Below are 17027 nucleotides of genomic sequence, written 5' to 3' on the forward strand. Positions count from 1 at the left end.
CCAGTAGAGGTCAGTTATAAGCCAGTTAGAGGTCAGTTATAGGCCAGTAGAGGTCAGTTACAGGCCAGTAGAGGTCAGTTATAGGCCAGTAGAGGTCAGTTATAGGCCAGTAGAGGTCAGTTATAGGCCAGTAGAGGTCAGTTATAGGCCAGTTATAGGCCAGTAGAGGTCAGTTATAGGCCAGTAGAGGTCAGTTATAGGCCAGTAGAGGTCAGTTATAGGTCAGTAGAGTTCAGTTATAGGCCAGTTATAGGCCAGTAGAGGTCAGTTATAGGCCAGTAGAGGTCAGTTATAGGCCAGTAGAGGTCAGTTACAGGCCAGTAGAGGTCAGTTATAGGCCAGTTATAGGCCAGTAGAGGTCAGTTATAGGACAGTAGAGGTCAGTTATAGGCCAGTAGAGGTCAGTTATTGGCCAGTAGAGGTCAGTTATAAGCCAGTTATAGGCCAGTTATAGGACAGTAGAGGTCAGTTATAGGCCAGTAGTCAGTTATAGGCCACTTATAGGCCAGTAGAGATCAGTTATAGGCCAGTTATAGGCCAGTAGAGGTCAGTTATAGGCCAGTAGAGGTAAGTTATAGGTCAGTAGAGGTCAGTTATAGGCCAGTAGAGGTCAGTTATAGGCCAGTTATAGGCCAGTAGAGGTCAGTTATAGGGCAGTTATAGGCCAGTAGAGGTCAGTTATAGGCCAGTAGAGGTCAGTTATAGGCCAGTTATAGGCCAGTAGAGGTCAGTTATAGGCCAGTAGAGGCCAGTTATAGGCCAGTTATAAGCCAGTAGAGGTCAGTTATAGGCCAGTAGAGGTCAGTTATAGGCCAGTAGAGGTCAGTTATAGGTCAGTAGAGGTCAGTTATAGGCCAGTAGAGGTCAGTTATAGGCCAGTAGAGGTCAGTTATAGGCCAGTTATAGGCCAGTAGAGGTCAGTTATAGGCCAGTAGAGGTCAGTTATAGGCCAGTTATAGGCCAGTAGAGGTCAGTTATAGGCCAGTAGAGGCCAGTTATAGGCCAGTTATAGGCCAGTAGAGGTCAGTTATAGGCCAGTAGAGGTCAGTTATAGGCCAGTAGAGGTCAGTTATAGGCCAGTAGAGGTCAGTTATAGGTCAGTAGAGGTCAGTTATAGGCCAGTAGAGGTCAGTTATAGGTCAGATATAGGCCAGTTATAGGCCTGTAGAGGTCAGTTATAGGCCAGTAGAGGTCAGTTATAGGCCAGTAGAGGTCAGTTATTGGCCAGTAGAGGTCAGTTATAGGCCAGTAGAGGTCAGTTATAGGCCAGTAGAGGTCAGTTATAGGCCAGTAGAGGTCAGTTATTGGCCAGTAGAGGTCAGTTATAGGCCAGTAGAGGTCAGTTATAGGCCAGTAGAGGTCAGTGCCGTGTTCTACACCAACCATAGATAGATGACCTTCTGCTGTTCAGCTAGACTGTATGGTGAAGGAAAATACCACTCAACCTTCTGCTGTTCAGCTAGACTGTATGGTGAAGGAAAATACCACTAAAAGCTTCTGCTGTTCAGCTAGACTGTATGGTGAAGGAAAATACCACTAAAAGCTTCTGCTGTTCAGCTAGACTGTATGGTGGAGGAAAATACCACTCAACCTTCTGCTGTTCAGCTAGACTGTCACCAAGCAAGCTGAGATCTACAGCTCAGATTTAACCTCATAAAAGCAGCTCTGTAGGAATGAGGTTTATGCAGTGGGCCTGATACACAATCAGAGCATATTGGTTATATGCTTGGCCTGCCAGTAGTGTTAATCTCAGACCATATTATACTTCAAAACTCGAGCTTTGATAACTAAATAGATCAATTGAGAGAAACAGCTGAGCATGAATTGAAATAATTCTCATTTTTTTTATTCTACTGGATGGTACCTGCATCTTACGGTCAAGGTGCTTTCAACACAACTGTGAACTTGAAGAAGAAAAAAACAGAGGTCGAATCATGATATCAGCGATCTTCAGGTCGTAAAGTCGGAGCTGTAGAAAGATGCCCGAGTTTCTGACTTGGAATTCCGAAGCAGGATGAACGTTCAAAACTAGTTTTCCCAGTCGGAGTTCCCAGTTGTTTTGAACACGTCATTAGTCTCAGCGGAGGGAGGGAGGGAGGGAGAGCGCAGCAGAGGGTCCGACTCTCACCGGTCCCTGCTCTTTCCTTCCTTTCCTCCGGTGACACTGACTAGAGAGACGGGACACAGTCGCACCGCATCTGCCTCATACACAAATTCATGTTGTTCCTGTGACCAGAGAAAGTGAACTACTCCTTGATATTAAAATAGACACGACGAGCTGCTAATAATAATAACATTGCAGGGCTGGCTATCAATACACTTGGCTACACATTGCAGCCCAAGTGGAAGTAGGGAGAAGCGCGTTTTATGTTTTGTAATAATAAAAACAGTGTTGACAGTGCTGAATAAAAACGTAGACATGAACTCACTTTTAAAAACAGCTGCTCTTTGCTGTATTCTTTGACAGTCTCTCTGGTCATGGTTTTAAAAGTTATGAAATCTCACGTAGGCTAGTATCACACTTTGCTGTGGAAGCTGCGGGAACTGTGATCTGAGCTATCCGATTGGCTTGCAAAGTAGGTGCACTCGATTTAACCACAGATCTCCCCGTCTGCCGGGTAGGAGGAGTTTGATTTTCCAGACAAATAGTTCAAAATGGGAACCCTTAGCCGACACAGTGAGCAGGGCTTCTGAATCAAGTGAACCACTACCTCAAGGTCTCAGAGCAAGTGACGTCACCGATTGAAACGCTATTTAGCGCGCACCACAGCGAACTAAGCTAGCCGTTTCACATCCTTTACACAGCTACCGGCAACAGCGCATCACAAATAAATACAAAAAATAAATAAGATAAAAGCTTACGCTCCCAAGCTTTTATTGTCTGCTTTTCTACATAAATGTTTGGTGATCGACTTGGAATGCCTTGAAGATCGACCAATCAATTCTGATCGACTGGTTGGTGACCACTGAACTAGACTGTATGTTAATTAAAGGAAAATACCATTCAAAAAACATATTTTGTTATTGATTAGTCCACTATGTCAAAACGCATTAGACATGACACTTTCTGTATTTTTAAAGTTCTTTATCCCCTCAAAAAGTTACATTCACACAGAGTAGCCTACATGAAAGTAATCTAGTGCAGTACTACACATCTATCCTAAGACTAGTTAAAAAAAAAGCCCCAAATTCTGATTTGATAGTCGACTGCGTGACTTTTATGAATTGTATGTGCTGTTGTGCTGCTTGTCACTTTGTGAAGCCTGTAGTGTGATGTACAGTATCTATGTATCTGAATAGATATCTATGTATCCATGTGGATGTGTGGGATGATGTCTGTGCACATGATCTCTCAGTTTAACGGGCTGCATATTTAAAGGGATGAGATTATTGTTGCCAATTCAAGACATGAACTTCGCAGGCAGCGTTCATTCATACATTCATTCCCTCTTTCAATCTATCTCAGAATGTTGTGTTATGAGATGTACAGTCCAGTAGGTTTATCCACTTTTCTCCTCCTCCAGGACTACACGTTGACCATGTCATTTCAGCTACCTATAACATCTATCCCTCTCTCCACTCGTTTACTGACTCGTCTCTTTCCTCCCCCTCTCCTCCAGGACTACACGTTGACCATGTCATTTCAGCTACCTATAACATCTATCCCTCTCTCCACTCGTTTACTGACTCGTCTCTTTCCTCCCCCTCTCCTCCAGGACGACACGTTGACCATGTCATTTCAGCTACCTATAACATCTATCCCTCTCTCCACTCGTTTACTGACTCGTCTCTTTCCTCCCCCTCTCCTCCAGGACGACACGTTGACCATGTCATTTCAGCTACCTATAACATCTATCCCTCTCTCCACTCGTTTACTGACTCGTCTCTTTCCTCCCCCTCTCCTCCAGGACTACACGTTGACCATGTCATTTCAGCTACCTATCCCATCTATCCCTCTCTCCACTCGTTTACTGACTCGTCTCTTTCCTCCCCCTCTCCTCCAGGACGACACGTTGACCATGTCATTTCAGCTACCTATAACATCTATCCCTCTCTCCACTCGTTTACTGACTCGTCTCTTTCCTCCCGCCCTCCTCCAGGACGACACGTTGACCATGTCATTTCAGCTACCTATAACATCTATCCCTCTCTCCACTCGTTTACTGACTCATCTCTTTCCTCCCGCCCTCCTCCAGGACGACACGTTGACCATGTCGTTTCAGCTACCTATAACATCTATCCCTCTCTCCACTCGTTTACTGACTCGTCTCTTTCCTCCCCCTCTCCTCCAGGACGACACGTTGACCATGTCGTTTCAGCTACCTATAACATCTATCCCTCTCTCCACTCGTTTACTGACTCATCTCTTTCCTCCCCCTCTCCTCCAGGACGACACGTTGACCATGTCATTTCAGCTACCTATAACATCTATCCCTCTCTCCACTCGTTTACTGACTCATCCCTTTCCTCCCGCCCTCCTCCAGGATTACACGTTGACCATGTACTTCCAGCAGGCCTGGCGGGACAAGCGTCTGTCCTACTCTGAGATAGCCCTCAACCTGACATTGGATAACAGGGTAGCCGACTCGCTCTGGGTTCCCGACACCTACTTCCTCAACGATAAAAAGTCCTTTGTCCACGGCGTCACGGTCAAGAACAGAATGATCCGACTGCATCCGGACGGCACCGTTCTCTATGGACTCCGGTAAGGGCTTTCATAGCTTTTGATGGTTACCAATTGGTTACCAATATCTGTGTTGGTTTCTCTCAGCCAGTAGGTTGAATGCCCCTCTTTCATTTATTTATTTATTTTATCAAACCTTTATTTAACTAGGCAAGGCAGTTAAGAACAATTTTTTTTCTTCTAATGACTACCTACCAAAAGGCAAAAGGCCTCCTGCAGCGATGGGGGCTGCAGGAGGCAGGAAAAAACACACATCATGACAAGAGAGACAACACAACACTACATAAAGAGAGACCTAAGACAACAATATAGCAAGGCATCAACACATGACAACACAGCATGGTAGCAACACAACATAACAACAACATGGTAGCAACACAACATGGTAGCAACACAACATGGTAGCACAAAACATGGTGCAGACATTATTGGGCACAGACAACAGCACAAAGGGCAAGAAGGTAGAGACAATAATACATCACACAAAGCAGCTACAACTGTCAGTAAGAATGTCCATGATTGAGTCTTTGAATGAAGAGATTGAGATTAAACTGTCCAGTTTGAGTGTTTGTTGCAGCTCGTTCAAATCGCTAGCTGCAGCGAACTGAAAAGAGGAGCGACCCAGGGATGTGTGTGCTTTGAGGACCTTTAACAGAATGTGACTGGCAAAACTAATGTTGTATGTGGAGGATGAGGGCTGCAGTAGATATCTCAGGTAGCGGGGAGTGAGGCCTAAGAGGCTTTTATAAATAAGCATCAACCAGTGGGTCTTGCGATGAGTATAGAGCGATTACTAATTTACAGAGGAGTATAGAGTACATTGATGTGTCCTATAAGGCACATTGGTGGCAAATCTGATGGCTGAATGGTAAAGAACATCGAGCAGCTCGAGAGCACCCTTACCTGCCGATCTATAAATTATGTTTCCGTAATCTAGCATGGGTAAGATGGTCATCTGAATCACGATTAGTTTGGCAGCTGGGGTGAAAGAGGAGCGATTACGATAGATGAAACCAAGTCTAGATTTAACTTTAGCCTGCAGCTTTGATATGTGCTGAGAGAAAGACAGTGTACCATCTAGCCATACTCCCAAGTACTTGTATGAGGTGACTACCTCAAGCTCTAAATCCTCAGAGGTAGTAATAATACCTATGGGAAGAGGAGCATTCTTCTTACCAAACCTCATGACCTTTGTTTTGGAGGTGTTCAGAACGAGGTTGAGGTTAGAGAAAGCTTTTTGGACACTAAGAAAGCTTTGTTGTAGAGCATTTAACACAACATAAGGGGAGAGGCCAGCTGAGAACAAGACTGTATAATCTGCATATAATTGGATGAGAGAGCTTCCTACTGCCTGAGCTATGTTGTTGATGTAAATTGAGAAGAGCGTGGGGCATAGGATCGAGCCTTGGGGTACTCCCTTGGTGACAGGCAGTGGCTGAGACAGCAGATTTTCTGACTGTTTGAGAAAGGTAGTTAGCAAACCAGCCCAAAGACCCCTCAGAGACACCAACACTCCTTAGCCGGCCCACAAGAATGGAATGGTCTACCGTATCAAAGGCTTTGGCCAAGTCAATAAAAATAGCAGCACAACATTGCTTAGAATCAATGGCAATGGTGACATCATTGAGGACCTGTAAGGTTGCGGTGACACATCCATAACCTGAGCGGAAACCAGATTGCATACCCGAGAGAATACTATAGACATCAAGAAAGCCAGTCAGTTGATTATTGACAAGTTTTTCCAACACTTTTGATGAACAGGGCAAAATAGAAATAGGCCTATAACAGTTAGGATCAGCTTGATCTCCCTTTTAAACATAAGATGAACCGTGGCTGCCTTCCAAGCAATGTGAACCTCCCTAGAGAGGAGAGACAGGTTAAAAAGGTTGGAGACCTTATTAAAGAAGAAAGGGTCAAGTTTAAGGATCTCCTTTAGCACCTCGAACTCAGTGACCGCCTACAGGGAGAAATTTGTAGCGGGGCAGAGATCAAGCTGATCCTAAAGAGGGAGAAGCATCAGGGATAGTCGCATTAGAAGGGGTGGGAGATGAGGAAATGTTGGACGGGCAAGGAGGCATGGCTGAGTCAAATAGGAATCTTGACTTAATGAAGTGTTGATTAAAGAGCTCAGCCATGTGCTTCTTGTCTGTAACAACCACATCATCAACATTAAGGGACATGGGCAGCTGTTAGGAGGAGGGTTTATTCTCCAGGTCTTAAACTGTTTTCCAGAACTTATTGGGGTTAGACCCACAGAAAGAAAACTGCTCCTTAAAGTAACTAACTTTGGCCTTCCGGATAGCCTGAGTGCTCTTATTTCTCATTTGCCTGAACGATAGCCAGTCAGCCTGAGTATACGTGTGCCGAGCCTTAAGCCAAATGCAATTATTGAGGTGCAGTAACTCTGCAAGACCACTGTCGAACCAGGGGTTGATCCTGTTTTTAATTCTCATTTTCTTTATGGGGGCGTGTTTGTTAACAATAGCACTGATAAGATCAAAAAAGAAGGTCCAAGTGTCTTCGACAGAGGGGATCAAGCTGATTCTATACCATTTCCCAGAGGCCAGTTCATGAAGGAAGGCTTGCTCATTAAAGTTGTTTAGCAAGCATCTATGACAAATCAGGACACGTCGTCTCACTGAGCAGCCATTACGAACATAGGCTGTAAAACAGTGATCACTAAGGTCATTACAGAAAACACTGATACATATCAGGATTATTTGTTGGGGTCACTCGCCCCAACAGTGCGTGAGTGCTGAGACGAGCGAAAGCTTGGGAGAGAGGGGTGAATGTGGTGGGGTTAACCTGTACCAGACAGGGGGAGACAGGCCAGGGCAGACGGTGAACAGATCGCCAGGTGGAAACCAAGGCAGAAGCCCAACCAGAAACCGTGGATTGATACTGAAAGCACAAACCACTGCTTTTAATCAGGGCAAGGTGACCGGAAACATGACCGAATACAGTGTAGCTATTACCTTCGCAAGGCAATCAAACAAGCTAAGCGTCAGTATAGAGACAAAGTAGAGTCGCAATTCAACAACTCAGACACAAGAGGTATGTGACAGGGTCTACAGTCAATCACGGATTACAAAAAGAAAACCAGCCCCGTCGCGGACCTGGATGTCTTGCTCCCAGACGGACTGAGTCGAGGAAACTGTCACCAAAGTTCATTGGACCGTTTGTGGTGGAGAGAATCATTAACCCTGTTGTGGTCTGACTCAAATTGCCGGCAACGCTTCGAGTACACCCCACCTTTCATGTCTCCTGCCTCAAGCCGGTTCTCCTCAGTCCTCTGTTGCCCCCTCCTCCTCGTATGATCGGAAGTGGTCATGCCTACACGATGCGCCGCATAATGGATTCAAGACGGCGGGGTCGAGGTTTCCAATATCTCGTGGATTGGGAAGGATATGGTCCAGAGGAGAGGAGTTGGATTCCTCGGCGTCAGATCCTTGATGACGACCTGCTTCGTGACTTCTACCGCCTCCACCCTGGCGCTCCAGGTAGTCCGCCCGGTGGCGTTCGTCGGAGGGGGGGGGTACTGTCACGAATCCCGCTTCCTGAGTCTGTGTTTGCCTGTGTTTCTGTCCTGGAGTGTGTTTCCGGTGTCCTGGAACGCACCCTGTCTGGTTGCCGGGCAAATTAGCTTGTTGGGAGATCGATGTTCACCCGCACCTGTATCCCATCAGTAATCTGCACACCTGTCCTGATCATCACCTCTCCCCTTCAAAAGCTCTGACCTGACATCCATTCCCTGCCGGATCGTTAGCCATGAACACCATTCACGCGGAACCCATACCCCATCCCTGTCTGCTCGTCGCCAGTGTGTTGTTATCCATTGGATCTGCCTATCCACTCCCATCAACCCACCTCCGCTGCCCGCTCCTCCACCCGGAACTATCTACCTCCACGTTCTCATTGATTAATAAATACTCACCATCTTTATACTCACCTTGTCCTGGTCTGCTTCTGGGTCGAATTCTGGTAAACCCTGACAGTTATAGGAGAAGAGTTTAGAAAACCTCCAGTTCCAGTTATAGGAGAAGAGTTTAGAACACCTCCAGTTCCAGTTATCGGAGAAGAGTTTAGAACACTCCCAGTTCCAGATATAGGAGAAGAGTTTAGAACACCCCCAGTTCCAGATATAGGAGAAGGGTTTAGAACACCTCCAGCTCCAGTCATAGGAGAAGAGTTTAGAAAACCACCAGTTCCAGTTATAGGAGAAGAGTTTAGAACACCTACAGTTCCAGTCATAGGAGAAGAGTTTAGAACACCTACAGTTCCAGTTCCAGATATAGGAGAAGAGTTTAGAACACCTCCAGTTCCAGTTATAGGAGAAGAGTTTAGGACATCTCCAGTTCCAGTTATAGGAGAAGAGTTTAGAACACCTCCAGTTCCAGTCATAGGAGAAGAGTTTAGAACACTCCCAGTTCCAGATATAGGAGAAGAGTTTAGAAAACCTCCAGTTCCTGATATCGGATAAGAGTTTAGAACACCTCCAGTTCCAGTTATAGGAGAAGAGTTTAGAACACCTCCAGTTCCAGTTAAAAATGAGGGGTTTAGAACACCTACAGTTCCAGTTATAGGAGAATAGTTTAGAACACCTCCAGTTCCAGTTATAAGAGAGGGGTTTAGAACACCTCCAGTTCCAGTCATAGGAGAAGAGTTTAGAACACCTCCAGTTCCTGATATAGGATAAGAGTTTAGAACACCTCCAGTTACAGATATAGGAGAAGAGTTTAGAACACCTCCAGTTCCAGTTATAGGAGAAGAGTTTAGAACACCTCCAATTCCAGACATAGGAGAAGAGTTTAGAACACCTCCAGTTCCAGTTATAGGAGAAGGGTTTAAAACACCTACAGTTCCAGTTATAGGAGAAGAGTTTAGAAAACCTCCAGTTCCAGATATAGGAGAGCAGTTTAGAACACCTCCAGTTCCAGATATAGGAGAAGATGTTAGAACACCTCCAGTTCCAGTTATAGGAGAAGAGTTTAGAACACCTACAGTTCCAGTTACAGTTATAGGAGAAGAGTTTAGAACACCTCCAGTTACAGTTACAGTTATAGGAGAAGAGTTTAGAACACCTACAGTTCCAGTTCCAGTTATAGGAGAAGAGTTTAGAACACCTCCAGTTCCAGTTATAGGAGAAGAGTTTAGAAAACCTCCAGTTCCAGATATAGGTGAACAGTTTAGAACACCACCAGTTACAGATATAGGAGAAGAGTTTAGAACACCTCTAGTTCCAGTTATAGGAGAAGGGTTTAGAACACCTACAGTTACAGTTATAGGAGAAGTGTTTAGAACACCTCCAGTTCCAGTTCCAGTTATAGGAGAAGAGTTTAGAACACCTCCAGTTCCAGATGTAGAAGAAGAGTTTAGAACACCTCTAGTTCCAGATATAGAAGAAGAGTTTAGAACACCTCCTGTTCCAGATATAGAAGAAGAGTTTAGAACACCTCCAGTTCCAGATATAGAAGAAGGGTTTAGAACACCTCCAGTTCCAGTTATTGGAGAAGAGTTTAGAACACCTCCAGTTCCAGTTATCGGAGAAGAGTTTAGAACACCCCCAGTTCCAGATATAGGAGAAGGGTTTAGAACACCTACAGTTACAGTTACAGTCATAGGAGAAGAGTTTAGAACACCTCCAGTTCCAGTTATAAGAGAAGAGTTTAGAAAACCTCCAGTTCCAGATATAGGTGAACAGTTTAAAACACCCCCAGTTACAGATATAGGAGAAGAGTTTAGAACACCTCCAGTTCCAGTTATAGGTGAAGAGTTTAGAACACCTACAGTTCCAGTTATAGGAGAAGGGTTTAGAAAACCTCCAGTTCCAGATATAGGAGAACAGTTTAGAACAACTCCAGATCCAGTTATTGGAGAAGAGTTTAGAACACCTCCAGTTCCAGTTATCGGAGAAGAGTTTAGAACACCTACAGTTCCAGTTACAGTAATAGGAGAAGAGTTTAGAACACCTCCAGTTCCAGATATAGGAGAACAGTTTAGAACACCTCCAGTTCCAGATATAGGAGAACAGTTTAGAACACCTGCAGTTCCAGATATAGGAGAAGATGTTAGAACACCTCCAGTTCCAGTTATAGGAGAAGAGTTTAGAACACCTACAGTTCCAGTTACAGTTATAGGAGAAGAGTTTAGAACACCTCCAGTTCCAGTTACAGTTATAGGAGAAGAGTTTAGAACACCTACAGTTCCAGTTCCAGTTATAGGAGAAGAGTTTAGAACACCTCCAGTTCCAGTTATAGGAGAAGAGTTTAGAAAACCTCCAGTTCCAGATATAGGTGAACAGTTTAGAACACCACCAGTTACAGATATAGGAGAAGAGTTTAGAACACCTCTAGTTCCAGTTATAGGAGAAGGGTTTAGAACACCTACAGTTACAGTTATAGGAGAAGTGTTTAGAACACCTCCAGTTCCAGTTCCAGTTATAGGAGAAGAGTTTAGAACACCTCCAGTTCCAGATGTAGAAGAAGAGTTTAGAACACCTCTAGTTCCAGATATAGAAGAAGAGTTTAGAACACCTCCTGTTCCAGATATAGAAGAAGAGTTTAGAACACCTCCAGTTCCAGATATAGAAGAAGGGTTTAGAACACCTCCAGTTCCAGTTATTGGAGAAGAGTTTAGAACACCTCCAGTTCCAGTTATCGGAGAAGAGTTTAGAACACCCCCAGTTCCAGATATAGGAGAAGGGTTTAGAACACCTACAGTTACAGTTACAGTCATAGGAGAAGAGTTTAGAACACCTCCAGTTCCAGTTATAAGAGAAGAGTTTAGAAAACCTCCAGTTCCAGATATAGGTGAACAGTTTAAAACACCCCCAGTTACAGATATAGGAGAAGAGTTTAGAACACCTCCAGTTCCAGTTATAGGTGAAGAGTTTAGAACACCTACAGTTCCAGTTATAGGAGAAGGGTTTAGAAAACCTCCAGTTCCAGATATAGGAGAACAGTTTAGAACAACTCCAGATCCAGTTATTGGAGAAGAGTTTAGAACACCTCCAGTTCCAGTTATCGGAGAAGAGTTTAGAACACCTACAGTTCCAGTTACAGTAATAGGAGAAGAGTTTAGAACACCTCCAGTTCCAGATATAGGAGAACAGTTTAGAACACCTCCAGTTCCAGATATAGGAGAACAGTTTAGAACACCTGCAGTTCCAGATATAGGAGAAGATGTTAGAACACCTCCAGTTCCAGTTATAGGAGAAGAGTTTAGAACACCTACAGTTCCAGTTACAGTTATAGGAGAAGAGTTTAGAACACCTCCAGTTCCAGTTACAGTTATAGGAGAAGAGTTTAGAACACCTACAGTTCCAGTTACAGTTATAGGAGAAGAGTTTAGAACACCCCCAGTTCCAGTTATAGGAGAAGAGTTTAGAACACCTCCAGTTCCAGTTATCGGAGAAGAGTTTAGAACACTCCCAGTTCCAGATATAGGAGAAGAGTTTAGAACACCCCCAGTTCCAGATATAGGAGAAGGGTTTAGAACACCTCCAGCTCCAGTCATAGGAGAAGAGTTTAGAAAACCACCAGTTCCAGTTATAGGAGAAGAGTTTAGAACACCTACAGTTCCAGTCATAGGAGAAGAGTTTAGAACACCTACAGTTCCAGTTCCAGATATAGGAGAAGAGTTTAGAACACCTCCAGTTCCAGTTATAGGAGAAGAGTTTAGGACATCTCCAGTTCCAGTTATAGGAGAAGAGTTTAGAACACCTCCAGTTCCAGTCATAGGAGAAGAGTTTAGAACACTCCCAGTTCCAGATATAGGAGAAGAGTTTAGAAAACCTCCAGTTCCTGATATCGGATAAGAGTTTAGAACACCTCCAGTTCCAGTTATAGGAGAAGAGTTTAGAACACCTCCAGTTCCAGTTAAAAATGAGGGGTTTAGAACACCTACAGTTCCAGTTATAGGAGAATAGTTTAGAACACCTCCAGTTCCAGTTATAAGAGAGGGGTTTAGAACACCTCCAGTTCCAGTCATAGGAGAAGAGTTTAGAACACCTCCAGTTCCTGATATAGGATAAGAGTTTAGAACACCTCCAGTTACAGATATAGGAGAAGAGTTTAGAACACCTCCAGTTCCAGTTATAGGAGAAGAGTTTAGAACACCTCCAATTCCAGACATAGGAGAAGAGTTTAGAACACCTCCAGTTCCAGTTATAGGAGAAGGGTTTGAAACACCTACAGTTCCAGATATAGGAGAGCAGTTTAGAACACCTCCAGTTCCAGATATAGGAGAAGATGTTAGAACACCTCCAGTTCCAGTTATAGGAGAAGAGTTTAGAACACCTACAGTTCCAGTTACAGTTATAGGAGAAGAGTTTAGAACACCTCCAGTTACAGTTACAGTTATAGGAGAAGAGTTTAGAACACCTACAGTTCCAGTTCCAGTTATAGGAGAAGAGTTTAGAACACCTCCAGTTCCAGTTATAGGAGAAGAGTTTAGAAAACCTCCAGTTCCAGATATAGGTGAACAGTTTAGAACACCCCCAGTTACAGATATAGGAGAAGAGTTTAGAACACCTCTAGTTCCAGTTATAGGAGAAGGGTTTAGAACACCTACAGTTACAGTTATAGGAGAAGTGTTTAGAACACCTCCAGTTCCAGTTCCAGTTATAGGAGAAGAGTTTAGAACACCTCCAGTTCCAGATGTAGAAGAAGAGTTTAGAACACCTCTAGTTCCAGATATAGAAGAAGAGTTTAGAACACCTCCAGTTCCAGTTATTGGAGAAGAGTTTAGAACACCTCCAGTTCCAGTTATCGGAGAAGAGTTTAGAACACCCCCAGTTCCAGATATAGGAGAAGGGTTTAGAACACCTACAGTTACAGTTACAGTCATAGGAGAAGAGTTTAGAACACCTCCAGTTCCAGTTATAAGAGAAGAGTTTAGAAAACCTCCAGTTCCAGATATAGGTGAACAGTTTAAAACACCCCCAGTTACAGATATAGGAGAAGAGTTTAGAACACCTCCAGTTCCAGTTATAGGTGAAGAGTTTAGAACACCTACAGTTCCAGTTATAGGAGAAGGGTTTAGAAAACCTCCAGTTCCAGATATAGGAGAACAGTTTAGAACAACTCCAGATCCAGTTATTGGAGAAGAGTTTAGAACACCTCCAGTTCCAGTTATCGGAGAAGAGTTTAGAACACCTACAGTTCCAGTTACAGTAATAGGAGAAGAGTTTAGAACACCTCCAGTTCCAGATATAGGAGAACAGTTTAGAACACCTCCAGTTCCAGATATAGGAGAACAGTTTAGAACACCTGCAGTTCCAGATATAGGAGAAGATGTTAGAACACCTCCAGTTCCAGTTATAGGAGAAGAGTTTAGAACACCTACAGTTCCAGTTACAGTTATAGGAGAAGAGTTTAGAACACCTCCAGTTCCAGTTACAGTTATAGGAGAAGAGTTTAGAACACCTACAGTTCCAGTTACAGTTATAGGAGAAGAGTTTAGAAAACCTACAGTTCCAGTTATAGGAGAAGAGTTTAGAACACCTCCAGTTCCAGATTTGGGTGAACAGTTTAGAACACCTACAGTTCCAGATATAGGAGAAGAGTTTAGAACACCTCCAGTTCCAGATATAGGTGAACAGTTTAGAACACTCCCAGTTACAGATATAGGAGAAGGGTTTAGAACACCTCCTGTTCCAGATATAGAAGAAGGGTTTAGAACACCTCCAGTTCCAGTTATTGGAGAAGAGTTTAGAACACCTCCAGTTCCAGTTATCGGAGAAGAGTTTAGAACAGCCCCAGTTCCGGATATAGGAGAAGAGTTTAGAACACCCCCAGTTCCAGATATAGGAGAAGAGTTTAGAACACCTACAGTTACAGTTACAGTCATAGGAGAAGAGTTTAGAACACCCCCAGTTCCAGTTATAGGAGAAGAGTTTAGAAAACCTCCAGTTCCAGATATAGGAGAACAGTTTAGAACAGCCCCAGTTCCGGATATAGGAGAAGAGTTTAGAACACCCCCAGTTCCAGATATAGGAGAAGAGTTTAGAACACCTCCAGTTCCAGTTATAGGAGAAGGTTAGAAAACCTCCAGTACCAGATATAGGAGAAGAGTTTAGAACACCTCCAGTTCCACTTATAGGAGAAGAGTATAGAACACCTTCAGTTACAGTTACAGTTATAGGAGAAGAGTTTAGAACACCTCCAGTTTCAGTCATAGGAGAAGAGTTTAGAACACCTTCAGTTACAGTTCCAGTTATAGGAGAAGAGTTTAGAACACCTCCAGTTCCACATATAGGATAAGAGTTTAGAACACCTTCAGTTACAGCTACAGTTATAGGAGAAGAGTTTAGAACACCTCCAGTTCCAGATATAGGAGAAGAGTTTAGAACACCTCCAGTTCCAGTTATAGGAGAAGAGTTTAGAACACCTCCAGTTCCAGATATAGGAGGAGTTTAGAACACCTCCAGTTCCAGATATAGAAGAAGAGTTTAGAACCCCTCCAGTTCCAGATATAGGAGAAGAGTTTAGAACACCTCCAGTTCCAGTTATAGGATAAGGTTTAGAACACCTCCAGTTTCAGATATAGGAGAAGAGTTTAGAACACCTCCAGTTCCAGTCATAGGAGAAGAGTTTAGAACACCTCCAGTTCCAGATATAGGAGAAGAGTTTAGAACACCTCCAGTTCCAGTCATAGGAGAAGAGTTTAGAACACCTCCAGTTCCTGATATAGGATAAGAGTTTAGAACACCTCCAGTTCCTGATATAGGAGAAGAGTTTAGAATACCTCCAGTTCCAGATATAGGAGAACAGTTTAGAACACCTCCAGTTCCAGTCATAGGAGAAGAGTTTAGAACACCTCCAGTTCCTGATATAGGATAAGAGTTTAGAACACCCCCAGTTCCAGTTATAGGAGAAGAGTTTAGAACACCTTCAGTTACAGTTACAGTTATAGGAGAAGAGTTTAGAACACCTCCAGTTCCAGATATAGGAGAAGAGTTTAGAACACCTCCAGTTCCAGATATAGGAGAAGAGTTTAGAACACCTCCAATTCCAGATATAGGAGAAGAGTTTAGAACACCTCCAGTTCCAGTTATAGGAGAAGAGTTTAGAACACATCCAATTCCAGATATAGGAGAAGAGTTTAGAACACCTCCAGGTTCAGTCATAGGAGAAGTGTTTAGAACACCTCCAGTTCCAGTTATAGGAAAAGTGTTTAGAACACCTCCAGTTCCAGTTATAAGAGAAGAGTTTAGAACACCTCCAGTTCCAGTTATAGGAGTAGAATTTAGAACACCTCCAGTTTCAGATATAGGAGAAGAGTTTTGAACACCTTCAGTTACAGTTACATTTATAGGAGAAGAGTTTAGAACACCTCCAGTTCCACTTATATGAGAAGAGTTTAGAACACCTTCAGTTACAGTTACAGTTATAGGAGAAGTGTTTAGAACACCTACAGTTACAGTTATAGGAGAAGAGTTTAGAACACCTCCAGTTCCAGATATAGGAGAATAGTTTAGAACACCTCCAGTTCCAGTTATAGGAGAAGAGTTTAGAACACCTCCAGTTCCAGTCATAGGAGAAGAGTTTAGAACACCTCCAGTTCCTGATATAGGAGAAGATTTTAGAACACCTCCAGTTCCAGATATAGGAGAAGAGTTTAGAACACCTCCAGTTCCAGTCATAGGAGAAGTATTTAGAACACCTCCAGTACCAGATATAGGAGAAGAGTTTAGAACATCTCCAGTTCCAGTTATAGGAGAAGAGTTTAGAACACCTCCAGTTCCTGATATAGGATAAGAGTTTAGAACACCTTCAGTTACAGCTACAGTTATAGGAGAAGAGTTTAGAACACCTCCAGTTCCAGATATAGGAGAAGAGTTTAGAACACCTCCAGTTCCAGATATAGGAGAAGAGTTTAGAACACCTCCAGTTCCAGTTATAGGAGAAGAGTTTAGAATACCTCCAGTTCCAGATATAGAAGAAGGGTTTAGAACACCTCCAGATCCAGTTATTGGAGAAGAGTTTAGAACACCTCCAGTTCCAGTTATCGGAGAAGAGTTTAGAACACCTACAGTTCCAGTTACAGTAATAGGAGAAGAGTTTAGAACACCTCCAGTTCCAGATATAGGAGAACAGTTTAGAACACCTCCAGTTCCAGATATAGGAGAACAGTTTAGAACACCTGCAGTTCCAGATATAGGAGAAGATGTTAGAACACCTCCAGTTCCAGTTATAGGAGAAGAGTTTAGGACACCTACAGTTCCAGTTACAGTTATAGGAGAAGAGTTTAGAACACCTCCAGTTCCAGTTACAGTTATAGGAGAAGAGTTTAGAACACCTACAGTTCCAGTTACAGTTATAGGAGAAGAGTTTAGAAAACC

General features: G+C 43.4%; 1 protein-coding gene across 1 annotated transcript in view; it reads left to right on the top strand.

Annotated features, from left to right (window-relative positions):
• LOC135526724 (gamma-aminobutyric acid receptor subunit beta-2-like) overlaps positions 1 to 17027 on the top strand; it is a 145743-nt gene that overhangs the window by 46285 nt on the left and 82431 nt on the right. Inside the window, exon 4 of the mRNA XM_064955332.1 lies at positions 4485 to 4705. Coding sequence (XP_064811404.1) covers positions 4485 to 4705 — 221 coding nt within the window. The remainder of the gene's footprint in view (positions 1 to 4484; positions 4706 to 17027) is intronic.

The sequence above is a fragment of the Oncorhynchus masou genome, chromosome 32, assembly GCF_036934945.1.
Source record: "Oncorhynchus masou masou isolate Uvic2021 chromosome 32, UVic_Omas_1.1, whole genome shotgun sequence".
Lineage (NCBI taxonomy): Eukaryota > Metazoa > Chordata > Actinopteri > Salmoniformes > Salmonidae > Oncorhynchus > Oncorhynchus masou.